This window comes from Peromyscus maniculatus, chromosome 10, assembly GCF_049852395.1.
Source record: "Peromyscus maniculatus bairdii isolate BWxNUB_F1_BW_parent chromosome 10, HU_Pman_BW_mat_3.1, whole genome shotgun sequence".
NCBI classification, from domain to species: Eukaryota; Metazoa; Chordata; class Mammalia; order Rodentia; family Cricetidae; genus Peromyscus; species Peromyscus maniculatus.
The window spans coordinates 93,121,469-93,149,263 of record NC_134861.1 but is presented as its reverse complement, the minus strand read 5'-3'; the positions used below and the strand labels follow the sequence as shown (position 1 = coordinate 93,149,263).

The 27,795-nt window shown below is 45.2% G+C and overlaps 2 protein-coding genes across 9 annotated transcripts; one reads left to right on the top strand and one right to left on the bottom strand.

Moving 5' to 3' along the window:
* Positions 1-26,105, bottom strand: LOC121820977 (uncharacterized). Of its 5 annotated transcripts, none has more exons than XM_076546716.1 (5): positions 25,522-26,105; positions 23,178-23,341; positions 6,082-6,250; positions 2,437-2,512; positions 1-1,905 (listed from the first exon to the last, which is right to left on the bottom strand). In XM_076546716.1, the coding sequence occupies exons 3-5, from the start codon at positions 6,185-6,187 to the stop codon at positions 1,737-1,739; spliced, it is 351 nt and encodes a 116-aa protein (XP_076402831.1). In that variant the 5' UTR covers positions 6,188-6,250; positions 23,178-23,341; positions 25,522-26,105; the 3' UTR covers positions 1-1,736. The 5 variants fall into 5 exon arrangements, with proteins under 5 accessions (XP_076402831.1, XP_076402834.1, XP_076402835.1 ...); XM_076546719.1 differs by lacking the exons at positions 23,178-23,341; positions 25,522-26,105 and adding exons at positions 10,563-10,749; positions 12,018-12,134; XM_076546720.1 differs by lacking the exons at positions 23,178-23,341; positions 25,522-26,105 and adding exons at positions 6,537-6,608; positions 6,896-7,096.
* On the top strand, positions 12,068-27,795 carry Plac8 (placenta associated 8). Of its 4 annotated transcripts, XM_042257708.2 has the most exons (6): positions 12,103-12,207; positions 19,383-19,454; positions 20,811-20,948; positions 23,040-23,164; positions 26,099-26,216; positions 27,539-27,795. In XM_042257708.2, exons 3-5 carry the CDS (start codon positions 20,840-20,842, stop codon positions 26,201-26,203), a joined length of 339 nt encoding a protein of 112 aa, XP_042113642.1. In that variant the 5' UTR covers positions 12,103-12,207; positions 19,383-19,454; positions 20,811-20,839; the 3' UTR covers positions 26,204-26,216; positions 27,539-27,795. The 4 variants fall into 4 exon arrangements, with proteins under 4 accessions (XP_076402837.1, XP_076402836.1, XP_042113641.1 ...); XM_076546722.1 differs by lacking the exons at positions 19,383-19,454; positions 27,539-27,795 and adding an exon at positions 26,570-26,764 and having other exon boundaries at positions 12,068-12,207; XM_076546721.1 differs by lacking the exons at positions 19,383-19,454; positions 27,539-27,795 and adding an exon at positions 26,545-26,764 and having other exon boundaries at positions 12,069-12,207.

Below are 27,795 nucleotides of genomic sequence, written 5' to 3'. Positions count from 1 at the left end.
TTCAGGAAGTTATTTATTTGGCTTACGTCTCTGAGGGAAACAGTTCACCACAGCAGGGAAGATATGGCGGTAGGAGATGATGGCTGGCCACGTTGGTCCAGAATCAGAGGAATGGATTCTTATGTTCAGCTGGCTTTCTCCTTTTTATGTAGTCCCATGGTTTGGATCGGCTTTGGAGATGTTGGCATGAAGTCGTGACCTAAGTAGATAGGTAGATAAAGGTGTATCCATGAAAATACCTACATAAATATGCATGTGTGTTCACAAATATGTAATCATGTATCCTATCTATACTAACGGGGCCTAAAAGCAATGCTAACTCAACAGTAATGAGTGCTCCTAGGAACCCTAGCTGGGTTTCTAAATACCCTTCTGAAAAGGCATGCTGCTGTCACAGAGAAGAGCTCATTCTGGAGTGAGAACAGGAAAACACAAAATGAATTTGGGATATCTTGTGATGCCAGAAAGCAAAGTAATGTTCGTGAATGATGTGTGTGTGTGTGTGTGTAAGAGAAGCCAGCCTGAATGACCTGGCCTCTCTAAGGTCAAAGCTGGACAAATTGGGACAAGAAAATGAATGATTGCAATTTATAGATTGTTGTGGGAGGTCTTTCTGGATGATGTGACTATGTGTTACTCCCATTGGCTAATAAATAAAGCTGCATTGGCCTATGGCAGGGCAGGATGGAGCCAGGCAGGAAAATCCAACAGAGAGACAGGAAGAAGAAAGGCAGAGGCAGAAAGAGAGACTCCAGCCACCACCTAAGGAACAGCAAGATGTCAGCAGACTGGTAACGCCACAGCCACGTGGTCATACATGCAAGCAACTTATATATTAACAGAAATGGGTTGAGTTAAGTTGTAATAGCTAGCTAGCAAGAAGCCTGAGCCATAGGCTCAGTTCATAATCCAGTTCATAATTAATATAAGCCTCTATGTATTTACTTGGGACCAAGCAGCTGGGGGACATGGGTGGGCGAGATTCATCCTGACAGCAGGGCTGGGCAGGACCAGAGAAACTTACTGCTACAATAGAGTAAAATGGTTATTTATGTCTATATTAATATATATCATTTAATGATAAGTTAAGGGGAGACAAGAGAATTCTAATTAGTGAAACTCTCCTAGTCTGAAGTGTCTCCTCTAAGAGCCTTAGTGCTTCTAGGGGGACAGCCACACAGTGGAGACAGCACACACCAGTTCCCCAAGGGGTCAAAGTCAACATTAGCAGTGCTGAGACATGCTGACGTCATCGCCGCTCTGATAGCATCACTGAGAAGAAGTCAGAGGAAACCAAACTGAGAGATGTTCTGCAGAGTAGCAGGCCGGCCCTCTTTACACTTGTTGGCCAAGATAAACAGGAAAACCACACATCCCTCAGTTGGTGGAGCGAGAGAAGACAGATATGGCAGGGAAATGCGGTGTGCAACCCAAGGTCAGCTACTCGAACACAGAAAAGGACAGACTCTTGAGAGCCAACTGATGTTTGTAGTCTTGTTTACATTATTGACCGATGTTAATTTCTGAGATTCTTTTCTTGCAGACCCAGTAGAGCTGTCTGAGGAAGAAACAAAAACAAAATCTGTGAAAATACAAAATCATGTATGACTTGAGCTTATTTCCTGGACCATAAAAACTTAAATATCGAAACTTTAGTCTGGGCTGAGTTATCACGATAGTGACTGTTAACAGATCATTATTTAAAACTGCTTATCTTCACAACTGTTTATAAGTAATCATTGAACACAACTCATTTCTCTCTTTGGAAAGTCCATCTGCCATTCTGCATGTTTCTGGTGGATTAGTGAGCTATGGTATTGAGAAGGCTGTGTTCCCACATCTGTTATCAGGGAAAGACACAGTGAGATCACATCAGGCTTGTGGACATTGGCTGGTGAGTAATATCTGTAAAAAGAGAAGTAGAAGAAGGGTCGGCAGGGAACCATGAGAACACCAGTCCCTAAAATCTAGCTCTCGGGCTGCAGAGATGGCTCAGTGGTTAAGAGTACCGAGTCCCAGCACCCACATGCAGTCATGGCTGCTGTCTGCAATGTCACAACTGTCTATCCCTCTAGCTCCAGTGGATCCGACGTCCTCTTCTGTTCTCCTTGGGCACTAGGCACCCAAGGGGTGCGTGGTCATACATGCAAGCAAAACACCCATTCACACAAAATAAAAAGAAATAATTTTTAAAACAACAACAACAAAAATTGGCTGTTAACCACAGCCATCACAGATGTCCCACTGCTCATTTCCTGAAGAGAGGCCTTGCAGGGCCATCAACATTATATGACCAAGGTTTAGCCAGAGGTCTCCCAAGCCTGACTGAGGCTGACTCAAGCATGTGACCTGAATCAAGCCAATGGGAATGATTTCTGAACGTTATGGAGTTTAAAGGAAAAGCCCTTTTCTATGGTATTTTTTTTTTTTTTTAACCTGGAGTGAGAACCTGGTGTGGCTGAGGTGTCCTCTACGCAGGCCTCTTGAATGAAGTCTTGACTGTAGAGCGTGCCTACAGCAGACAGGTGACAAGTGAGAGGCGAGGAGACCCTGGTGGGGACAGTGAGACTCAGTGGGATTACCACTGAACTACCCCAGCCTCGGTTCTCCTCAGGCCACTCTCCTGAGTTGAATTCTGTGAGTGACTTGAGAATCCACACAGCTGGTTAAGCCAACAGTTACTCACCCCAAAAAACTCTTGTTCCCTTTGTTTAGAGAAGCATAAATCGAATGTAATTCCCGTCACTTGGTGGTTTAAACTCTTGAGCAATACTGTACTTACAATTATACTGTCCTGGCAGCAGAAATCTACTCTTTAAGAGAAGAAAGACTGGTTTTTTTTTTATCTGATTTTGAACTTTCAAGTAAACGATGGAGAGCAGTGGCTCTTGTCCTGCATACAAGATCACTGTGACCAAAGAACGCACTGGGGAGTTCAAGTGTATAAACTGGGGGGCCGGTGTGCTACTGAGGATCTAACTGAAGGCCTTGTTCTCACTGGGCAAGAATTCCATCCCCAAGGCACACTTCTGGCCCCTTCAATATTTCTTTCTTTATTTTTTTTTTTTCCGATTTAAAATTTTTTTTATGTGTGTGAATATGTTGCTCACATGTACATCTGTGTTCATGTGCATGCCTGGTGCCTTCAGAAGCCAAAAGAGACTGTCAAACCCCCCTGGAAATGGTGCTATGGATGGTTGTGAACCACCATGGGGATGCTGGGAATTGAGCCCATGTCTTTGCAAGAAGAACAAGTGCTCTTAATTGCTGAACCATCTCTCTAGACCCCTTGCTCCCTTCAATATTTCTTCAAGCTTGAACCAACTGTAGATGTAACAGAAAAGTTGCAAAGTTGGGGATAAAGTTTCTGGGTGTCCTTCAATAAGTCTCCCCTGAAGTTAACCTCACATGTGACCGTAGCCATGGTTAAAAACAGAAGTACGTAATAAGGGAGGTATCGTGTATCAATCAGGAAAAATAAACTTTTTATTTTTATGTGGTGTTGATGTAACTGGAATGCCCTGAGATTGTCTCTCTTCTTCTTACTACACACACACACACACACACAAAATTCTAAGCCATGACTTTAATCTCAGCATGAGGGAGCATAGGCAGGTGGATCTCTGTGAGTTCGAGGCCAGCCTGCTTTACACCATGAGTTCCAGGACAGACAGAGCTGTTATACACAGAAACCCTATCTCAAGGAAAAAAAAAAAAACCCACAATATATATGAGAGATGGTTCAGCAGTTAAGAGCACTGGCTGCTCTTCCAGAGTACCAGGGTTCAGTTCCCAGCAACCACATGACAGCTCACAACTGTAATCTAGCTCCAAGTGATCTGACACCCTCACACAGACATACATGTAGGCAAAACACCAATTCACATAAAATAAAAATAAATAAATCATTTATGCGCGCGCACACACACACACACACACACACACACACACACACACACACACACTTCAAAGTGACACCCAGCTCAACTGTCTAAAACTCACGTGATGACGTAGCACCTGCCCACATCTGAGACAGCCAACGCCAGGTGTGCCCCCACGTGCCAGTCCACTGAAGGAGGAAGTCGAAGGGCCAGGAGGTCAAGGTCATCCTTAGCAACAGAGAGCCCAAGCCTGAGCTACTGAGACTTTGTCTAAAAACTAGTGAAGTAATAGATAAATGAAGTGAGCCAATGAGAACGTTTACTCTGGCTCAGTGCCAGCCCCTGAGTGGTTGGTCCTGATGCTCTTGAGTCTGTGGTGCAGCACACCATCATAGCTCACCTCAGGGCTCAGAGAAAGAAAGAAGAAGAGGGCAGGGCCCCCCATCCCCTTCCAGGGCACAATGGTCACATATGACTTCCCAGTGGTACTCAGCCAGGGACCAAGATGACATCAGATGGGCCTTTGGAAGACAGTTAAGATCAAACTACTCCAGGCATGTATTTGGAGATTCAAGTTCTTTGTAGCAGTTTAATTCGGTTTTTCCCCTCATTTATCAAAAACTTGAATCACAGGAAATTCCTGTTACTTTCAGTTATGGAGACTCCATCTGTGTGGTCGTCCAGCTCTCTCATGACCGTTGCTTGTTTATATTTAAATTCTATTTGGAATTTGGTCTTTTGTTTTGGTTTTTGAGACAGGGTTTCTCTGTGTAGCCCTAGCTGTCCTGAAACTCACTCTGTAGACCAGGCTGGCCTCAAACTCACAGAGATCTGCCTGCCTCTGCCTCCCGAGTGCTGGGATTAAAGGCATGTGCCACCACTGCCCGGCCATCTCATGTATTTTTAAACATCATCTCTACTATACATCTCATGCTAGCCTTTCTTTTGTCTCAGCCTCCTAAACGCTGGCCTAACAGTTGTGCATCAACACACCCAGCTGAATTTTATCTTTAAAATACGTTATTTGTTTGCTTACTCCTATTCCTCAAAAAAGCCCCATAGTGATGAGTACCCCTGGTACCGAGCAGTGGTCTCTGAATGACGTCTCACACTAACAGAAACCTGGAGTCCTTCAGGAAATGATCAATTCCAGAAAAGAGCCTGAAGTATGTAAAAGCCCTGGGGGACGGGAGGGCTCAGCTGCTAAAGGCAGTTGACCCCAAGGCTGAGTTCACTCCCGAGGATGCTCACATGGTGCAAGGAGAGAACTGACTTCCACAAGCTGTCCTCTGACCTCCACACCTGTGCCACTGCGTGTACATATGAGTGTCACACACACACACACACACACACACACACACACACACACACACACACACACAATGAACGAATGAACGAGTGTGAAAAATATGTGGAAACGCAAGAAAGCAAGTAAGATGTCAAACACACACAATTGTAGCACCAATAACAACAAGAGAGATGGGAAGAAAGCCTTCCCTCCTGACTTTGTGACAATGTCTACTAAGCAGACAAACAAAACACATCAACTGGAGAGCAAGTCCTTTCCCAAACCCACCAGAATAAGTTACGGTTGGGTGGGGAGCTGCTTCCGGTGGGGTTGTGGTAGCTCTGTGTGAGCTGAAATGTGAACTTGAGTGAGAACCTGAGTGAGACCACAAGGAGAGGCAAGTGTAAGAGGAGGATGAGTGAGCTTTTGTCTCGACATCAGAAACCCTGCCGAAGTGAGGAGCAGGCGGGGCTGAATTTGAATTGTGTTCCAAGTGCCAGGGAAGGCAGCTGGAGTGGTTTTGCCAGGAAATAACAGAATTTGATTTGCATTTTAAAGAGGAGGTTCTGGCTGCTGAGAAGAAGGGGTGACTTAATAAAAACAACGTAAAGGCAAATAAGGAGATGTGTGTAGCAGTCCGCAGAATAACAGCATAGCGGTGCAGTGGAGGAAAGCGGGTGGGCTGGGCCGACACATCCGAGAGAAAACCGTACGGGACGATCTAGGCTTTCTTCCCAAAGCAATGAGTAGATTGTGGGGTTATTTGCTGCCAGGCAGAAGGTGAGGAAGAATCCATGAGAGAGGAAGCAAATCCAAGATCGGAACAGGAACACACACGGGAGCCTTGGTGAGCTGATTTGAATATTTACCTATTGAAAGATATGTAAAGTAGAAAGGTTTCACATATCTCACCATCCTTGGCAGTCAAGGTTTTTCGGGTCATCGCTGCGGCCACCTTGCCTTTTGTTGATCTATATCCCTTTCTTCTCAGCTGCTTGTATTCACAGCTCGGCATCATCTTCAGTCAAATCCGAGCTCCCGAGGGTAACCTCAGGCGGACAAATTCTCCTGCTTCCCCAACCTTAGGTAAACAAAAATGGTTATTTCCCATTGCATTGCACTGTCTCCATTTCCCAGCGGTCTGTAACTCACGATCTTGTGCCGTTCTCCAGTCGCTCCTGGTACCCCTCGAGAGGGTGGACTCAATGGTCCAGCACTTTCGTGCCCCACTCTGGGTAGCATGAAGCTATGTAACAGTTAGAGCTTGGCACGGTCAGGCCTTTTCTTGGGGACTCAGTCATTCAGGGTCAGGACCACATAGAGGCAAAGAAGGTACATATAGCCACAACATGTAGCGTGTTACTCACCATGAAATCGCAGGGTCAAAAAACACGGATATTTTTTATTCTTCTATGTACTATATAGTCGACAGTGCCTTCCTAAAAGACAGTAGCCACTTACAAAGCTGTCACAAATCAGCCAGTCTATCACGTGATGTTTTGTCAAAATTGGGTATCTACTTGCATGTGTATGTGCATGTGTGTGTGTGTGTGTGTGTTTATAATCATTATTGTTTCAGATTATAGTTGAGACTTAAAGCATTCTTTAATGACATTGCTTTACACATTTAGCATTAAAAACAGACCAAGCACAGTCAAAATCAGCGTGACATGGGATCTGTAGGACATACTAAGAACCAACTTAGGCGGGGCATGGTGGTGCACACCTTTAATCCCCACACTCAGAAGCAGAGGCGGGTGGATCTCTGAGCTTGAGGCCAAGCTGGTCTACAGAGCGAGATCCAGGACAGTGAGGGTACACAGAGAAGCCCTGTCTCTAAAACAACAACAAAAAAGAACCAACTTGAGGCTTACATTGTGAAATGAAAATTCAACCCACCTCTTTTCTTCCTCCCATCCTTCCTTCCTTCCTCTTCCTTCTTTCTTTCCTCCCCCTCCCTCCCTTCCTTCCTTTTCTTTCCTTCTTTCCTCTCCCTCCCTCCCTCCCTCCCTCCCTCCCTCCCTCCCTCCCTCCCTCCCTCCCTTCCTTCCTTCCTTCCTTCCTTCCTTCCTTCCTTCTTTTTTTTGCTTTTTCTCACAATCTAGTCCGTGCTGGCCTCAAACGCATGATGTTCCTGGCTCAACCTCCCCGGTGCTGGCATTCCTCACTCAGGACCAAGACCAAGTCAAGGGAAGAGGGTGAGGGAATCCTCCACAGTAGCTGCCAGTGTGACCCAGCTGGTAACGGTGTGACTGCCAATGTCCTTAACCATGGGCAAACTGTGAGGAGCGGTGATCTCTGCACGTCTCCATGTTTTCACCCAAGTTAATCACTGAAGGATTCGCACCTGCAAGAGAAAGGCCCTTCGAGTTCGGGAACAAATGTAAGTATGTGGACAAATGGACAGGGACAGACAGTGTGGCCAGAGCCTCTCTGCTAACCAAGGTTCGTGTTGAACTTGCAATTTCCTAACAAAGGCTGCAGTGGACGCCATAGGAAAAAAATTAGACCAGTGACTAATTCATGACAGAGATTATCGAGATAAAATATAATTCTGAGGCCAGTTTGAGCTTAATCGGCTTACCTGGGATTGTGGGGTATAGCACCCGAATATGAAGAAAAGAGCATAAAACACATTTCCTACATGTAGCAGGTCATTAGAACATGAGAAAAAGACACGTATCCTGACTCTTCATATTGTTACAAGTACAGGATAGAGGAAAAAAATCTAGTAAAAGCTGAAAGAAATTCACTGAAAACAGTTTAAACTACAACTAAAAAAGAAAGTCTGTCAGGTGTGGTGGCATGTTCCCTTTAATCCCAGCACTCAGGAGGCAGAGGCAGACCGTTCTCTGTGAAGTAGTGACCAGCCTGGTCTACAGGGATTTCCAAGCCAACCTGGTCTACCGAGCGAGTTCCAGGACTACACAGTGAGACCCGTCTCCAATCAGAAGAAAAAAGTCTATCAAAGAGGATAATAGACTTTTCCTTAGGACTTCTAGAACTGGAAAAGGGCCTACTAGACCTGTACAGAACAAAAGAAGTCATTTTTTAAAGGTATTTACATGTGTATGGTGTATGTGTGTGTACATACGTGTATGGGAGTGCCTAGGTAGGATGTGGAAGCCAGATGTTCACGTCAGATGTCTCACTCAGTCACTTTCCACCTTATTTTCTGGGACAGGGTGTCCCACGGGATCTGGAGCTCATGGATTAGTTAGACTGGCTGCCAGGCCCTGGGAAACCCAGCTCTACGTCTCAGCGCTGACACAGGTGTGCGTCACCACACCCAACTCTTTACGGGAATGCTAGAGATCCGGACTTAGGTCCTCAAGCTTGTACAGTGAACATTTACCCACTCCGTCCCCACCCCACCCCCACTTCCTCACCACCCCCACCCCCCACCCCCCATCCCACCCTGCTGAGCTCTAATGTCTTGAAGATGTAAGTCCTGGCTGTTTGGGCCACGCAAGACTTTTCTGAGTATATGCTGAGACATGCTCGCCTTTACTGAGGGATGTAATTGGTCAGAGGACTCAATGGACACACTTCACTCACACCAAAAATGCAATGGGAGATGGGTTGAGGAATGTCAGAATGTCAAAATGCTCTTGACGGTGGTTCCATAATTCTAGGCATCACAGTGAAAGTGGCCCCGGCAGAAACTCTCGTTGAATATAAGCCCAGGGTAAGGGGCTCGGCCCAACCTGGAGGTGGCTCCAAAGGTTTCCAGAACTCCTGTTTTGACCATCAGGAGCCACTGGTTAACTTTTAAGCCGAAGGACCGAAAGGTAACTGCTGCTAACCATGACGGCTGCTGGCGATTCCCGAGGCGCACGTGGTGGAAGGAAACTGTAGAGAGTGTAAACTGAGGCAAAGATATAAACTGAGGGAAAGGTGTGGTTGGAGGTGTGCACCAGTCCGGACGCTGTCAGGCTCGACTCTTCAAACCTCTGAACCTCCTGTGCAGGTGAAATATCCACCCCCAACCCCCTTCGATCACTTTTTTCCAACCCAAATTACTGTCATTCCTATGAAATTGCTTTTCCAAATGGGTGGATCCCTGGAATCCACTTGGTAAAGTAGAGAATGGATTCTAGAAAAATGTCTTCTGACTCTACACTCTAGCTCTATGACTTGCATGCACACAGACACACACACACACACACACACACAGAGAGAGAGAGAGAGAGAGAGAGAGAGAGAGAGAGAGAGAGAGAGAGAGATACATACACACCTCATGCACAATAAATAAATAAATAAATAAATAAATAAATAAATAAATAAATAAATAAAAATTTTAAACGTAGACCAGTCATTTCAAAATTGCTCTCCCAGTAGGGTTGAAACAAAGCGTATATTAGTTACTTTTCCCCACATGCTGACTGTCAGGTCCAAGCCTTCCTCAGGAACTTACGAAATGGGGTGGGGACAGGCGCCTGCCAGAAGGATCCACTTCTCGTGGGTAACTGAGGTTGCATGTCACAGCCCACGCTGACCTCTCCGCTCCTTTGATCCTTATCCACATGTACCTGCCATGCATTTCAAAGCCCACTCGAATGTCCTGGCCTGTCTCACCTCCTCCTCTACCTAACGCAAGCTTTTATTAAATACTGGCCAGGAGACTGGACTCTGGACTCTGGCCAGGTCCATCTCTGGATTTCTAGAAAATGGTCACGAGCCATGTTTTATAGAGGTTAAAAAAGGCAACCCCATGCCAGGATGGTGGTGGGACACAACTTTACCTCTGAGTTTAAGGCCAGCCTGGTCTACAAAGTGAGTTCCAGGGCAACCAAGGCTACACAGAGAAACCCTGTCTTGAAAGAACAAATAATAATAATTTTTTAAAAAGGTCAATCCCATAGGGAGATCCTGCCCCATGCCTCACAGAAGAGCTGGTCCCATCTGTCTGCCAAGGACCCACAGCTCTGTGTTGTGTGGGCCTAGGACAGCCAGCCCCACCCTGCTGCGGCCACCACAAGGCTCTCCTCCTCAGCTGATGGCTTCTGGCACAGATGCAGGCAGAGAAACACACACTCTCCCTTTGGGGACTGCCCACTAGGAGTTTTCCCAGGGAGTACATGGACCACACAAAATGGGCTTGGTTTTTGTTGTTGTTTGTTTTTGTGGGGAGCAGTCACGGGGAAAATGGTGGGCATGGGGAGATTGGGAGGTGAGTGCGATCGGGGTGCAAGATGTGAGATTCCCAAATAACCAATTTAAAAAAAAAATAACTATAAAAAAAAAAAAGGCAACCCCACAAGGCCATCGTATTTCCCATCACGTCTAATCAGGGGCAAGCAGAAATACTGGCGTACTTCTTGCGTTTGTGCCTCCCGTTTACACCCAACCAGGGACAATCGTACATCCTGATGTATTTCCTGCCCACATACCTCCAGCCTACATGTAATCAAGCACTCCAGTGAAGATGAGGTGTAGATGAGTCAGGCAGACTTGCCGAGGTGATTGGAAACATGCTGCTTGTTATCTCCCATAAGCAAGAGCCTCCAGCATCTCAGGAAGTATCTGTCCTTGGGCAAGGGGCTCACAGGTTAGATGCATTTTTATTTCATGGATCTCCTAGATACAGAAATGAAAACTTAAAGCATAGCTTTGGACCTCACAATATGCCCCCCAAAACATTAAGAATCGTGTCTTCAGGCCCAGTGAGATAGCCCAGCAGTTAAAGGCACTTGCAGCTAAAACCTGACAACTGAGCAGAGAGATGGACCGGCAGTTAAGAGCACTGGATGTTCTGCCATAAAACCACCCACCTGGTGGTTCACAACCGTGTATAACTTCAATTCCAGGGGATCCAACATCTTCTTTTGGCCTCTGTGGTGCATGGACACACACAATCAAAACATACATACACATAAAAATAAATTCAACTTTTTTAAAGAGTTGGGGAGGAAAAAAAAAAAAAGAAACCTGACCGTCTCGGTTTGATCCCTGAAATCCACAAAAACAAAACAAATAAACAAACAAAAAAGACACCTGATGTGGTGGCTCATAACTGCAATCCAGAACTTCCATAAGAGATGAGAGACAGAATTGCTCAGAAGCTCACAGCTGTGCAGCACAGCTGGAACAAAGACAAGGCTTTTCAACGGATGGATGGAGAGAGCAGACTTCCAAAAGCTCCCTTCTGACCTCCACATGTGGCTGTGGCACTCGGGTGGCTGCATGCACGGGCAGGCACACACCACAGATAGAGGGGAGCGGGGAATAATGATAATAATAATAATGATGATGATAATGATGATGATGATAATAAAACATTATAATATTTTCAAATAAAAAGAACTATGCCTAACGTCTGGCAAGTGCTCAGTCTGTTGTAGAAACAAAACAAAATAGGGCCAAGCATGTGGGTCAGAGCAGAGTGTTCACCTAGCATGCCCTGGCCATGCGTTCAGTCCCTAGCACTTCAGGGAGGAAGAGAGAGAGAGAGGCAGGAAAGAAGACAGAAGAGAAAGACAAAGAGAAATGTCTGATCAGAAGCCTGGCATGGTGGCACACATCTCTAATCCCAGCATTCAGGAGGCAGAAGCAGACTGATCTCTCTGAGTTCCAGACCACCCTACAAGTCAGTTCCAGGACAGTCAGGACTACATCGAGACCCCTGTCTCAAGAAACAAACAAACTAACAAAACACAGTCTGCTCGGGTCTGTAATTCCAGGTTGCCTAATGTTTCCTTATTTATTATATTAAAAGAGGGAGATAAGGTGTAAAAATCAGTAAGCTTTGCCAGGCAGGTAACACCCATCAGCTTCTGAGTGATTCACATCCCCTCCCCAGAAAGGTGTACAATCACAGTTAGTCCATTGTAAGGAAAGGAACATACCCTATTTGGTAAGAGAGATCTCTTATCCACTTCTGTCTGGTTTACCACAGCCAATCAGAACACAGGACTCTGCTCTTTGGCCGGCTGGCCGCCCCTGAAAGCTGATCACCTCGGCTCTCCTCCGAGCTTAACTTCTAGGAGGATTCCTCTCCAGACCACAGGACACTTCCTGCTTCAACCCTTTTCAACTGTAAGTACTCTGGTATTAAGAACTTCTTCAAACATGGGGGGGAAGTTTCCTTTAAAAGTGATTCTATTGTTTTGTTGTATTCCTACCGTAGCTTGAGATTCTGTTGGAAGATTAGATTTTTCCTCCCTTAATTGCTTTAAACTTAATAGATTTAGTGAAACTCAGCGATCACGGGGCAAGCATTTTGCTAAGTGTCATGCTTTGAGACATCTCCACTGGAATCCTCTGGAGACACTGTGCGCAGTGGGGGATGCATTTTATATGCTTTATTTACCAACTTGATCTGTGCCTGCCTCGCTTTCTTCACCGGAGCTGGCTTAGCTTCTTTGTGCATGAAAAATGTTTATCTGTTTAAACTACCTGGCAAAAACTAGGTGGGATTTTTGTAGGTTTCGTTTGTGAAGTTTGAGAATCCTTAGGCATTCTCATGAGAGCAAACATCTAACTACTACAGAAATTTAATTCTGGTACTCACTGATGTGCAAAAAGAGAAAAGCCACCTTTCACGTCTCTCATTTGATAGAGAGGTCATGTGTGACAGACAATATACAACAGAAAGAAGAAAATCTAAGCACATTGTTTAGAACCTGAGCTAATCAATATTATTAAGATTTATTAATATAACCAGGGCCATATAGCATGATTTTATTAAGCAAGTGTACTGTCTTTCTAAAGAGTGGGGTGTTCTGAGGCAGAAATAGAGGTACAAGAATGAGTCTGAGACTGATAGTTAAAATTAAGAGGTTCCACATGGAAGCCTAACAATACCGCAAGATTTCCTGGCAGAGACGTTCATTCCTTGCAAAGAAACTTCTGAAGGGGAAGGTGGTCATGCCGCTTCTCAAGGCTTGCCCACTGAGATTCCCGTTCCAATCTCCTCATCTCCATTTTTTTTTTTCTTTTTTTCCCCCGAGCCTTATCACTCTCTTCCCTGTTGTACAATCAAAGACGGTGTTCGAAGCCGAGCTCCGGGCAGGGCTGCCCCCACAGACAGGAAATTACAGGAACCTCCTCGGTCCACAGCAAATCTATCACAAGACGGTTACACTTGCGGATGGGTCAATACATGCTTTTTAAAATGCATGTGTAATTAGTAAAAACAGAGAGAAACAGACAAACCAAGAGGCTACAAGGTCTGCGAGGTACTAGAGTGAGGATCTCCACCCCAACCAAGGGGCCTGTGGGGTACCACGAGCTGATTTTGCATGTGCTGTGGCTGCCTGGGGAAAGAAAGACCTTTTTCTATAGATAATTGCCTTCAAAGCAGCCACGTGCCCTGTGGCACAGGGGCTGCAGCCCCGAAGATGCTGATTACAAACTCCCAGACCCTAGACTAACCAGTTTCCCAGGGTAGTGACCAGGAATCTACATGGCCATCAGCTTTCCTTTGAGACAGGTCTGGCAGAAAGGAAGACATTCTAAAGAGACACATGTGTCTCGATCTTACTATCAGGCTTGCGTGTTGAAAGAAATCCCCCAGGAATCTCATGCTGGGAGTAGGAAAAGGCTTTTTAGCCAGAGGAGCCGGTTTCTTAGAAAGGGATTCCACACAGTTCTGACACAGTCAGGCCACCTTACGGGATGCCACGAAAGCCCACATGGTACAGCAGCCTTCAGTTTAAACCTTACTCGGGATCCAGAGGACAGCCTCGGGGGTGGGGGGTGGGGTGGAGGTGTTACTGGGTTTCTCTGCCGTTTTTCCTGCTTTCCACTATTAATTTGACTCCTAATTGGCTTGTTGAGAAGGTGGACAAACACGGTTTGGGGCACAGTCTTCACATATCATAAACTCTGAGGGCGACGGAACAGGCACAAACATTAGGTCACAGAACACTTAGAAACATGACATAAACAACGTTAGGCAGATGCCGGGAAGATTTTTTTTTTTCCTTCACTTCCTGGTGACCTTTCATTTGAGTTGACTGAGGTTAAAGGCTTCCGCATCTTGATGGTTGAAGCCAATAGAAGAAAAAAAAAAGTCAGGTCCTTGGGACAGTCCGCATTGGATTTTACATTTTGTTGTAACTCCCAAGTGAGGCAGAGTTGCGGCAGGCTCACAGGGCTTCCTCAGAGTGCCCTGAGTCTGTTTGCCGGCTTCTCTTAGTGCTTTGTGGTTAGTTCTTCTGTGGGAGGGTTTTGGTGGTTAGCAGACTGAGGACCGGGAGCAGGGCAAGGTCGATGGCGCGTGCGTGATCAGCCAGCGCTTCTCTGAGCTGCACTTTCGGCTCCGCTCTTGGGTTTTTACATATGGAGGGGGGTGTTTCTTCTGTAAGAAACCGTGGGCTTGACAGTGTAAAATCCTCTTCAGAATAAGCCGAAAGTGGCAAATGGCAACCCTGGACCGCTAGTTCTCCTCTAGGAATGCTCTGGAGTGTACCGGGCAGAGCATCCTACCCCACACACAGCTGCAGACAACCTCCACCGGGGTCTGGGTATTCAGAACCTCTTGCCCCGCCCCCAGTCCCCTCACCCTTGCTTGGCTTCGGTTTCGGAAACACAGTGATCCCCCCAGTTTCCCACTCGGCAGTTTCCCAACTTCAAAAGAGGAACTTAGCTGGGCATCTTAGCGTGCACCTGCCGAACGCGCACGCAGGAGGCCTTCGGTTTAGTCCCCGGTACCACAGAGAAAAAGAAAGAAAAAGAAATCCATGAAAGAAGCACGCAACAGTTTAATGTATTGTTTTATTTGTAATTTGATTTTGTCTGCATTAGAAATAGAAAAAAAAAATACTTAGAATACCAAAGAGACTGAATATAATTCCGGTGTGTGTAGGGCATATTGTATATGTTTTCAAATTTCTCCTGGGTTAAGAAAATGAAAAGGAAGGGCTGGAGAGATGGGTCAGTGGTTAGGAGCACTTGGCTGCTCTTCCAGAGGTCCTGAATTCAATTCCCAGCAACCACATGGTGGCTCACAACCATCTGTAATGAGATCTGGTGCCCTCTTCTGGTATGTAAACATACTTACAGACAGAACCCTCATACATTAAATACATACACACATACTACATACATACATACATACATACATACATACATACACACATACATACATAATTTTTTAATGAAAAAGATATGAGGTTGTGTTATGGTTATTATTACAATATTTTTTCTTCTGCCTCCACCTTCCAGGTGCTAGTATTATAGGCACCACCACCTTGGCTAATAGCATACAACTTAGACTGGTGACTTTTTAAGCTACTCGTAGAGAAAGGAAAATATTTTTTACCGATTATCTGGCAATAAGCAGACAGACGTTCGGGGCACCTCTTTGCCTCAGGTGCAGATTGCCATGGACTTTAGAAGCACTTGGCCAGTGTTCAGGTCTCAAGTGATTGTGAAGTCAATATTCAAATAATACAAGAACACAAACATCTGCAATATGCTGAGTGAGGGTTGCCAGGCAAAGGATAACTACAGAACCACTGCCCTGTGCTTCTCTCTCAGAACTCTCCTGCTGCCCACTAGAACCCCAATGTAGGCTTCTTGCAAAAGAAGTGAGTTAAGGATTATAATTTCCCTCTGAAAACAATGGCAGAAAGGATGTTCCTTCCTTCCCTCAGCTGTCACTTATCAAATGCCAGCGTCATGCTGGACATTGAGCCCAGGAGTAAAACCAGAGCTGTAGATGACGGCTTACTCCCTTTAAAGATGTTAGTTGTCGATTTGATTTTCCCCCAAAGGGTTAAAAAAAAAAAGCTACCTCAAGATTTCATTATAAAAGAAATAAATGCTAGTTCTAATTTTTTTTTTGTTTTGTTTTGTTTGAGACAAGGTTTCTCTGTGTAGCTTTGGAGCTTTTCCTGGTAGTTCTAATTTTTTGTTGTTATGGTGGGGCTGCAGACCAGGGCCTATCAAATGCTAAGCAAGTACCCTACCACAGATCTGTGTCTCCCAGTCCTAACAGTTTTTTCAACACTATCATAAAAAAATTAATAATAAAGATAAAAGTGAAAAAATTATCAGCAGCTCACTCTGAGGTAACCACCCAGTATTCTTTTGTGTTCTTTCTGGCATTTGAATATTCAAAGGTAATGCAAAGCAAACTTGGATACACATGCTTTTCTGTTTTCTAAAATGCTTTGCTTTCCAAGGCATTGTGGTAAGTAATCATACAGAATATAATTTCTGACATTATAGTGTTGGAGTTTGGGATGGAGGGAAGCACTGGGAGACTTACGTGGGGAGGTCTGAACAGTCCTGGGAAACTTGACCCATTGCTGAGGTGCTTAGGGTCTGCCCACTCATCAGTGGGTGAAATGCGCCCCCTATGAGGGCATCAAGCGTATCCCCAGCAGATGGGGAAGCAGAGAACTTCCTAGCGGGGTTAGTGAGACCCCTTTCAGGGACCAGGTGCCTGCTACATTTTCAAGTCTTGCACCAGTAAACACTGCTCACAGACACCTGCTCTTGTTAGTTGTGAAGAGGGTCAGCAACGAAATCGAATTATAGCAATGTTTTTACTTTCTTTTTCTGAAACTGATGAAATAAATGTAGGGAGCTGCTGTTGCATCCTGTAAAGATATTTCAAGAAATTGGAAGATGGACACTCCAGTCAAAAAAAAAGAAAAAAGAAAAAGAAAAGAAAAGAAAGAAAGAAAGAAAGAAAGAAAGAAAGAGAAAAGGAAAAGAAAAAAAAGGGCAGGTTTTGGTGTTCAGTTGCTATGGTCCTTGCCTAGCAATGCAGGAGGCCCTGGATTCAATCCCCGGAATTGAGTGGGGCAAGAGATCCAGAGTACAAGATTATCCTTGGCTAGAAACAGTTTGAGGGGAGCTTAAGCTATATGAGACCCTATTTCAAAAAAGAAAAGAAAAAACTATGTTATATTGGGGCTACAGAGGCAAGGCGTATGTAGAGATTTCTGGAACGGTATACCAGGTGTGGCCCATGGTAGTTATAAGTTTCAGATAGACTTTTCTGGTCAACCATCTGCTGTTATTCATAGGTCATCAGACCTTATGGGTTCCACAAATCCAAGCGAAGTTTTGATTAGCATGTCTTATGGCTCGGTGTTAGCCCCTTTCCTGGAATAGCAGGCCTTGTGGTTAATCATTAGTGTACAATTGGTATCGTTCAGTGGCTGGGAAACAGAGACATTTTTCTTCACTGGTGTGGTCACTGGCTAGTTGCCCATGCTCCTGTGAGTAACCCTAATTACACTCATTCATACACACACACACACACACACACACGAGAGAGAGAGAGAGAGAGAGAGAGAGAGAGAGAGAGAGAGAGAGAGAAGATGAATGCATGCGAACATGAGCTAAATAAATCGCAAAAGAAAGAAAGGAATGGAGGAAACGGGAGGAAGAAAACAGAAGGAAATGCTTTCAGAGGAAGACCCCCCCCCCCCCCCCCCCCCGGCAAAAGTCCCAGGACAAGATAGAAAAATGTGGCCTTTTACCAGCTTGAACCTGTGGGGTGGCTTCAGTCAGAGCTCTCATCAACAGCAAAGCTAGTGAGGAACCAATAATACACAGGCCAGCTGTGTGTCCTCCGCAATGAGTGAAGTTTTAAAATGAACTGAAAGCAGCAGGAAGAAGTTTGTTCAACTTTCTGGTCAGTAAAGCTGCTGCTCCTTAACAAGTGAGTGTGAGTCACCATAAATTGCCCTTCACCTTCTGGTAGCATCTCTGTTTCCTGGTTTCTCTTCCAAACCATTCAATCGCAGCCTACATTCTCTAAGAACGCTTTCCAACAACTTCCTGGCAGACCACCATGCCTTACTATGAGCCTTCTCCCTTGAGCGAGTGCATCTCCTTACTTAATTACCTGTAGACTTTCTGTGGGGCTGTTGTCTTTTATTCTTGCTACTTAGTTGCTTTTGCTTTGGATTTGCATAGTCTCCCTACAGAGCACTGCCTGGCTTCAAAGTCACAATCCTCCTAACCTCCGCCTGGCTTACAAGTGTGTACTACCTGTTGCTCCAGACTCAAGTAGACTTCTTGCTGTTGTTACCAGACAGGGTTTCCTGTAGCTCAGGTGTCCTCGAACTCACTACTTAACTGACTTCTAATCCCCCTGCCTCCGTCTCCTGAGTCCTGGGATTGCTGGAATGTGTTACCCTGCCCACTTTTATACAGTGCTGGGGATGGAAACCAGGGCTTCTTGCCTGCTAAGCAAGCACTCTACCTGCTGAACTACGTTTCCAGCCCTCTTCAAACTCTGTCCTTTGGGCATTTGTGGAGATGTCGCTTTGTGGCCACCAATGCCTCACAGACTAGGTGGGGAAGCATCATGCCCGGTCTGGGCAGATTCTTCAGTGTTCTTCCTCGAGGGCCAGATTATCCAGTGGGTATATGTGATTGGCTGTCTGACAGAGGAGATCGGAAACTGTCTATATGGCCAACTCCAAGACAGAAGGATGGGAAGGAAAGATTAGTTTCTTTGACTTTGGGGAAGTGAAATTCCAGTCTCTATGGCTTGCTTTGGAGAAGGAAAAATCAGCCAGGAAGTCCAGGTAAAAATGAAAAATACCCTAGGAATATCACAGACTCCGCCCATCCATCTTGCCCGCAGTGGTTAGTACTATGGTGTCCACCAGGCGACGGTCTTATATTTCTGTTATTCCTTCTATACTCACTAACTGGAACTTTCTAAGGAAGAAAGTACCATCCTTTCTCTCCATTTAAAATTTAGTTTATTTACTTATACTAATATTATACAAAAATGATACAGATAATATATAGAGAGAACTACAGATTGTTTATTTTATGAGTTATAATCTGACAATAACATTACTTTTTGCTCAAATTCTAAATCTGGCCATCGAATTGCTCAGAAATCTACCCCTTCCCCCACTCAGCAGCGTTCCATTTGATTAGATCTACTCTTGAGGCCTCTTCTTGCTGATATCATACTCCCCGGGTTCATCTCAGGCCTCCTCTCCCCAGCTCTGGAGGAACGCATTAGTGAACCCTGCTTTTCCTTTTGAACAATGGCATTTGGTAATCAATGGGCACTAGGTGTACTCTCTCTGTGGATATAACCAGAACATATCTTTATGTACCTCTATCATATCTACCTAACATAATCAGAACGTTATCTTTATATACCTCTTATCATATCTATCTATGTGTCTATGTGCTCGTAAACCTGCTTGCCTCGTGGTTTCCTGAATCCTGGCACATGCCCTGATGATATTTAATTCTTTTGGTTTTGTTTTTTTTTTTAGACAAGATCTTGCTACATTGCTCAGGCTGGTCTAGAACTGGGCCCCAGCGATCCTCCTGCTTCGGCTCCCCAGGTACTGGAGACTATAGGCTGACAGTTTTGAAGTTTTGCTCGTCTTTGGGTCCTGCACCAATGTGTCCATAAGCCTCAGAGGGACCTCACCATTTGCATTTTCCAAGTTAACCCAGTCACAATCATATTATTCAACATAGTGCTTCCTGTAAGCTCTTCTCACCTAAGACACTTGCCTGTAGCTAGAGTTTTCCTGCCTTGCCCACAGTTAGGACAAATCTTTGTCACCCGCCAAAATCACATTTCAGTACAAATAAAATATCAACATACTTGCCCTCCAGCCCGTCCATACAATGTTCTTTCCTGACTGCTCTGACCAAGTTTTAGTGCTAAAGATCCACACTGGGGCCCTCCGCATACCGGGCAATCGCCTCACCCAAGCCCCCCAAGTTTTCAATTTTGCCTAACAGGTAGCATTTTTTCCTTACTGTTGCGAGACTTTGAGCATCTTTTTATATATTTAAGCTTTTTTTAAATTTCCATTTCTTTTGTAAACTATTTGATCCTGTCTTTTCATCATTTTCCTAACCTTGGGACTCTCAAATCTCTCTTGCTTTGGATTTTTTTTTAAACATTCTCCATGTCAAATATTGTACCCTACCTACTTATACTTGCTTTACTAAATCTTTTAAAACTACAAACTATTTGTATAGTATACTCAGTAATGGGAAGAGAAACATTTAAAGTTATTTACTGGTTATTACAATAGTCAACAGATGCTGGGCTGGGAATGGTAACACACACCTGTAATTCCAGCATTTGGAAGGCTTGAGGCTAGCCTGGGCTACGTGATGAGAGCCTGACTCGGGTAAACAGATAAACATCACCGCTGACAAAACACAATAGGAAACCAGTCAGGATGATTATCAGGGCTTGCTAGTTCCTGCCAGGTGTCAGGGGCTAAGCAGCCCGGACAAAGGCACAGCTTGGAATCAAGAGAGGTTGTCAAAACCGGAAGAGACAGATCAAGATGGGGAGGAGGGTGGCTATGCACTAAGTTTAGGCCATTCAGCTTAAGAGAAGGTTGTTTCCCATGGTCCCCTGACCCCACCACTGTCACAGGCCAGTCATTTGTTCCCCCTTCCTGGACAGCAGGTACCTGTCTGAAAATAGCTTACGATCAACACTCTTTCGTTTCTTCTGCCCATGAGACTCATCTGTTCGCCTTTCCAGTTCAGTGTTTTCCCCTGGGGCCTCTGCCCCTCAGAGGTGGAGACTGAAATACTCTGAGAGATCAACAAGCTGATTTCTCCAACCACGTCCCCAGCCAGCGGAACACAGCAGTTAGCTTAGGAGCAGGACCTGGCGCCTACCCACAGCAGCTCCAGGCAGCCAACGCCAACATTTTCTTTTTCAGACCAGGGCTTTTGAGACCTCGCATCGAAGATGGCTCAGGCACCCACAGTCATCGTGACTCAACCCGGATTTGTTCGTGCTCCCCAAAACTCCAACTGGCAGACCAGCCTGTGCGATTGCTTCAGCGACTTCGGAGTCTGTAAGTGGGGGGAAGGTGCCCCCAACATTGATACACTGCCCCATTCCTCTCCCGCTGTGTTGAAAGTTGCTAACTTATTACAGACGCCTGGGCAGCCCGGAATGATGCAGTCAAAATCAAAGACAGCCTAATGATTACAGCTGATTTTTCTCCTGTCTATCAAAAGTAATCATGTTATCCCTAAAATAACTCCTAGAGTTAAGGTAACATTGGAAGTCTTAAATGATTCTAAAACTGAATGGGCTTGGCCTAATAATTATAAACAGATTATACATGAATGAAACATTTTTACTTGAACCTAATTTTGTTTGTTTTTTGAGACAGGGTTTCTCTGTGTAGCCCTAGGTGTCCTGGAACTCACTATGTAGACCAGGCTAGCCTCAAACTCACAGAGATGCCTCTGCTTCCTGAGTGCTGGGATTAAAAAACTAGAAAAAAAAAATCTCTTTTTGGTTACACATATATTAAAATCTTGTTTCATAGTTACATCGTGTCCCATCACAGGACACTTCTCAGCCAGTTTTGGCACAGCCTCAGAGAACTAATTCAATCTGTACAGTTAAGTTTTCCTGCATGCAGCAATAAGATCTCTGTCCAAGCGATCTTGGAAGAAAGTGAGGTGGGGTAGCAAAGGGGACCAGAGACTGTTCTCAGCAAATCAGGAACAAAAGGTTTGCTTTGAAGCCTGTTCCTAAGAATTGTAAGGAAATACACAAGCTTTAACTTGCAATGGAACGGAACTTGAAACCGAAGGAGGCTAACAATTACAGGAGAGCATAGACAGAAGGAATTACATAGAGCGCTCTTTGACTTACTAGGTAACAGGGTCGACTGACTAACGTGTCTCAGGACATTGTTTCTGACATCTGAAAATCAAAGTGATAATAAAGACTTACAATAGTCAAATTTCCTAAACATTAACACTTAATCCTCCAGCCCCAAGTCACCACTCAATTATCTGAATGTACAATTACTTGGATACTCGAACTTTAATGTCGGGTTGTCAGGACGGCTCAGTGGGAAAAGTGCCCGTGGCCAAGTCTGACAGCCTGAGTGTGAGCCCCAGGAGCCACGTGGTGGAAGGAGAGGCCCAGCACCTGAAAATTATCCTCTGACTTTCACACTGTGTGCGCACTCACTAAATAAACTGTGGTTTTTAAGGGGAGGGGGTAGTCTTCACTGTTTTGTGGCAGGATTTCTTTCTTTTCTTTCTTTCTTTCTTTTTTTTTTTTTTTTTGTTGTTGTTGTTGTTGTTTTGGTTTTTCAAGACAGGGTTTCTCTGTGTAGCTCTGGCTGTCCTGGAACTCACTCTGTAGACCAGGCTGGCCTTGAACTCAGAGATCTGCCTGCCTCTGACCCTACCTCTCGAGTACTGGAATTGAAAGCGTGCACCACCACCACCACCACCACCACCACCCGGTTTATGGAAGATTTTCTTAATGCAGATCTGACCAAATCATTCTCTCCTTACAAAATACTTGGTGCCTCTTCCTGGCCTTGGTGGCAGACGTAAACACCTCCTAGTTTGTCATCACACACACACACACACACACACACACACACACACACACACACCACCTTAGGCCTGTCACCCCCTAACTTCATCCCTACCCTATCCCAGGACCTTGGCCACAGTGAATGGATATGACAAATGATCTCGAAGAGACTCTGTTCCCTTTCATTCACTTTAAAATTTTCTAACCACGCTTCACTCTTCGGCTCAGGAGGTATTTACCACTCAGGGCCTTGTGGGCTCCGCTCTGAAGTGAGCTGGTTCTCCACTGGACATTCTTTCCTGTTAGATCCCTAACGGATTCCAGGTGGGAGCATGGTTAGTACTGAGGGTTTTACCTGGAACCTGGGTAGGTTTCGGTAATTAACACCTGAGTGGCGCTGCTGCAGAAAGAGCCGGATCTTTTCCATGTGCAGTCGCTCTTGAAATGACGGGGGAGGGGGGCGTGTAACGAAGCTCCACCCAGACAGTGAAGACGGACTTGGCACCGAGAGGGGAAAAGCCTCCTGTTGTGACCGCTCCTGGTGGAGCTGCTGGGGGCAGACGAGTGACTTGTACCCCTGCTTTCCTGTTTCCAGGCCTCTGTGGGACGTTCTGCTTTACGTGTCTTGGGTGTCAAGTGGCAGCTGACATGAATGAATGCTGTTTGTGTGGGACAACTGTGGCGATGAGGACCCTCTACCGAACCCGATATGGCATTCCCGTGAGTCTCTCACCTTTTATCATTCCAGTCTGCAACCGGATTTACTGTAGCCGTTGGAGGGGTGGCTGCCATTTGATGGTGTCCAGGCTCTGAGTCTGATTAGCCAGAGGTGTGTGGCGTGTACAGTCTTCAGTCAACAGAGCAGTAGATCCTCTCCTTGTGTGCCCTTTGAACATCCTGGAAAGCAAGGACTTCCTATTTGCAAGTGTGTAACACAGTAGAGGAGGATTATTTGGAACCTATTATACTTCAGGTGCCTGAACTCTCCACCACACCGGTGATGCCTGTGTGTGGTGCGGGAGGGTCCGCCATATTTTACCAACAAAGGCTTCCAAGTGTGTAAGAGGTGTGCCCTGGTATCACAGAGAGTTGACATCCAATCCAAACTGTCCGTGGGTGCACTTTGCGTTACACCTACATCACCGTATGAAATGGGGTAGCATTTTAATCAGAGTTACACAAAGAAACAGCCCATAGGTAAGTAGATGTACATGCACATGTGTACGTACACATATTTCTATATATCATATAGGAATGTGCATTATATATGTATATATATTAAATATATATGTGTATACTTGCCTCCCTCTGTGTGTGTAGAGAGAGAGACAGAGACCGAGACAGCAGTAAAGAAAAAGTCAAATGGTGGTGGTGCACTCCTTTAGTCTCAGCACTCAGGATGCAGAGGCAGTCTGGTCTATAGAGTGAGTTCCAGGACAGCCAGGGCTACCCAGAGAAACCCTGTCTTGAAAAACCAAAAGAAAAAAAAGTCATAGAGAGAGATGTGTTATAAAGTCATGCAGTGATGGAAACCACTAAGTCCAACACTCAAAGCAGCTAGATAGTCATGAGTGAATTGAAGTCCACAGGCAGTGTACGAGCAGGACTCTTCCTAATTCAAGGGAAATCCATCTCCTCCTCTTCTGCTCCCTCTTCCTCTTCTTCCTCTTGTTCTTCTTCATCTTCTTCCTCTTCCTCTGCCAAGGTCTTCAACTATTTGAGCATGGTAGCACACACACCTGTAATCTTAGGACTTGGGAGGTTGAGGTCGAAAGGTTGGGCGTCTGAGCTACACAGTGTTTCCCTGTCAGAAGGAAGGGAAGGAAGGAGGAACAGGAGGAAGGATAAAGCTGAAGAGAGCTCAGTCAGTAGAAGGCTTGCTCTGCAAGCCTGAGTTCAGTCCCTGTCCTGGAAAGGGGGAGACAGATGGACCCCAGTGGCTCCCTGGCCGGCCAACCTAATCAGTAAGCCCCAGGTCCTAATTGTAAGAAGGTCTTCAACTAATTGGAAGAGCAGTCCATCTACATTATGTGAGGTAATCTGCTGTATTCCAAGTCTACAGGTTTAAATGTTAATTTTATCTCAAATAAATCTTCGGAAACCATCTAGAATAATGGTGAAGCAAACGCCTATGTTCAGCTGTGGCCTAGACAAGGAAACACACAAGCTTCACCGTCACAGGGACAAACGAATGTGCGACATTTTCTAGGGACCTATTTTATTTCAGTGAATTTTTTTTTCACTTGAAAATTTTAACTAGTTTTATTTTATTACAAAGCAATGTTAAAATACGTAGCAAATTTAAACAGAAATATATGAAATAAAAAGTGAAAACGGAACCTTTTAATAACCAAGTCTACCACTTGGTAATAAATAATAACTTGTTTCTATCCCTTTAACTCATAGAAATACATTCGTGTAAATGCTGATGGTGTGTAAACTGATAGTCTTGGAAGAATACTTGCCAGTCTCTCTCAGAGTGTATGTACCCTGTGAGCTAGCAATCTAATATTTAGGACACTACCCACTGTTTCCTGCCGGGCCTCTCCTGGAGCCCCGAGACCCACATGAGGGGGCCCTGGGTTTGATCGTCCAGGAGAACCACACTGCCTGCTTCCCACCTCCCCTGCTCCGTGTTTCTGAGCTTTGGGTTTATCTAGTGCAGTGTCCCCACCCATCCCCTAGTGCAGTGTCCCCACCCGTCCCCCAGGGCTGCTTCGGGGTGACGGTGACGGATCTGCGACTCTGCTTGACTTTCTCCTCCCCCGCGTTAAACTGCTCAGGATCTCCGGCCTTACCAAAGTCCCTGCTCCCTAGGTTGGCGTTCGTTTTTAACGGATGAAAACTCTGAACCAAACTGTTCTTTAAATGATAAATCTCATTTTGTAGATCGTCAAGAAAAACAACCATTCCCTAACTCCTTCACCTGTGTGACCCTCTACAGAGCAGTTTTTTTGTTTTTCCGTTGAATATTCGCTTCTTGATGTAGGCTTCGCCTATGGACTTCCCGGAGGCCTGGGCTGTGGTCCTGTGTCCTTCCTGGCTCCTACCCACTCCCTCCTACACAGGCTCCGTACCTTTGGCTAATTCCATGTCCAGCTTCTACATTGTGACCACAGTGCTGCTTCATTCAGCATCACAGTCGATGTCTCATGTGGTCACATTTCCTGCCAAACTTTTACTTTTTTCATTAGTACTTTGACCCCAAACTGTTTGCCACTTCCCTAATTCTCTTCCCAAAAACGTTCACAGAATCACGTGTCTCGAGTTTTTCATTCTGCTGTAACAACTTAGAACCAGGAGTTTCCTGGTTGTGAGATCTGACTTTCTGAATCTCTTTATTGTATTCTTGGGCTTGATAGTTAGAGTGGATCTTCTATTCTCAGAATCGTAGAGCACTGCAATGGAGAGGCAAGTGTCTTGTGGTCAGTTATGGTTTTCCTGGAGGTATCCGTCTAAACCGAATCCAGGGCCAGTGAGACGGCTGAGCAGATAAGCACTTCCTGTCAAACTGGAAGACCAGGACCCAAGTGGGGGAAGGAAAGAAATGACTCTTGAAGGGTTCCCTCTAGCCCTGTGTGCATGCTTTGGTTTTCTTTAAAATCCACAAGCCGCAGCAGGTTGTACATTCACACGCCTCCGTGTCTTCCGCAGGGATCTATTTGTGATGACTATATTACCACCCTCTTCTGTCCTGTTTGCTCTGTGTGCCAAATCAAGAGAGACATTAACCGGAGGAGAGCCATGAATGCTTTCTAAGGAGCTGGATTCGGTGAGTCAACGTGCGACTTGGGAAACAGAACTAGGGGCTGGGTAAATTATTGTTGGGAATAACAACTCAAAATAGCAGTTCCTTAAGTCTCCCAAAGCGCTTTCCAATGTCTCCACAGTACCAAAAGAACCCAATCAGTCTGTCAGTCTCTGCTCTGCAGACACAGACTCTTTCCAGAAGACCTTTTGTTCACAGCCAGATAGACATAGCTCCCCACCCCACCTAATCCTGGGAATTTTCATTCTCAACATTAACAATGTGAACAAATCATGTAACCACATATACACACTAATGGGTCAGCACAACTGAACTTTTTTTTTTCTCCAAGACATTGTTTTTCTGTGTAACAACAGCCCTGCCTCTCCTGGAACTTGCTCTGCAGACCAGACTGTCCTCGAACTCACAGAGAGCCTGCATCTACCTCTTGAGTGCTAGGAATAAAGGTGTGCACCACCAGATCCTGGCTGAACTTTTGTTTTTAATCTTAGAGAAATTAGTTCACTGAATCTTTGAGCTGGTTCAAAATAAAATATATTCCACGCTTCTGACTTCTGATGATCAATTTGGATATTCTGTCATTCGTTGACAATAAAACTGGACACAGGAAAGGGGTGAAGCTGGGTTGGTAGAGTGCTCACCAAGGGTGTACAAAGCCCTAAATTTGATTCTCGCTATTTTATAAAACAGACATACACCTATAATCCCGGCACTTGGGAAGGTAGAGGCAGGAGGATCAGGAGTTCAAGGCTAGCCTCAGTTGCAGAGTGAGTTTGAGGCCAGCCTGGGCTACATGAGACCCAGTCTCCAAACAAAACAAATCCACAGGGCTAGAAGGAAAGGTCACAGGTTCGATTCCCAGCACCCACATGATGGCTCACACTGTCCGTAACTCCAGTTCCAGGGAATGTGATGCTCTCTTCTGGACTCCATGGGAACTAGGTGCACATGTACACAGACAGGCATGCAGGCAAAACAGTCATACACATAAAATAATTTTAAAAAAAATTAAAAACAAATAGACAAATAAGGGGACTCTGATACACTATTAGATGAGAGGAACCTATAGAATATAATGACCCAGTGCAATTCAGCACTTGAACTGGGTCCCGGAACAGAAAAGGCAGCTTGGTAAAACTGAAGGAATCTGAATCCAGTCCACGCTGTGGTAACACCTGATGATAACTAACAGGAAAACGGGGCACAGGGTGTCTGAGAACTCGGCACCACCTGTGTAAATTCCCAGTGTTTCTAAGATGCTGTTGCAAATTAATGTTTATTAAAAACAGAAAGGTAGATTGAGGAATTCTGTGCTACCCTCACAGGGGAGAGCTCTTGCTGAAGCCGCTGAACCCAGAACACACCTCTTCAGCCGGAGTCTTTCCAAATCTTTTGCAACTGAGATATGATGGATGACGAGATAATTCCAAGAGGATGGCATTTTAGAAATTCGACTTTCCGATTTATTTTAAATGGATGTTGCTGTTTGACTTGGCTTCTCCTCGCTCCCGTATCATCAAATATTCCAGCTTATGATTTTTTTACACTTGAAACATAAACCAAATAAAAGATTTTACTAAGA

What these genes read in the sequence shown, in the direction of transcription:
- Plac8 (XM_042257707.2), top strand. Translation starts at nt 20,840, where the DNA reads ATGGCTCAGGCACCCACAGTCATCGTGACTCAACCCGGATTTGTTCGT. An exon ending in CTTCAGCGACTTCGGAGTCT is followed by an intron (nt 20,949 to 23,039) that starts GTAAGTGGGGGG and finishes TCCTGTTTCCAG; the next exon opens with GCCTCTGTGGGACGTTCTGC. An exon ending in GAACCCGATATGGCATTCCC is followed by an intron (nt 23,165 to 26,098) that starts GTGAGTCTCTCA and finishes TGTCTTCCGCAG; the next exon opens with GGATCTATTTGTGATGACTA.
- LOC121820977 (XM_076546716.1), bottom strand. Translation starts at nt 6,187, where the DNA reads ATGATGCCGAGCTGTGAATACAAGCAGCTGAGAAGAAAGGGATATAGA. An exon ending in AACCTTGACTGCCAAGGATG is followed by an intron (nt 2,513 to 6,081) that starts GTGAGATATGTG and finishes TGTCTGCTGTAG; the next exon opens with GCACGCTCTACAGTCAAGAC. An exon ending in ACACCAGGTTCTCACTCCAG is followed by an intron (nt 1,906 to 2,436) that starts GTTAAAAAAAAA and finishes CTCTTTTTACAG; the next exon opens with ATATTACTCACCAGCCAATG.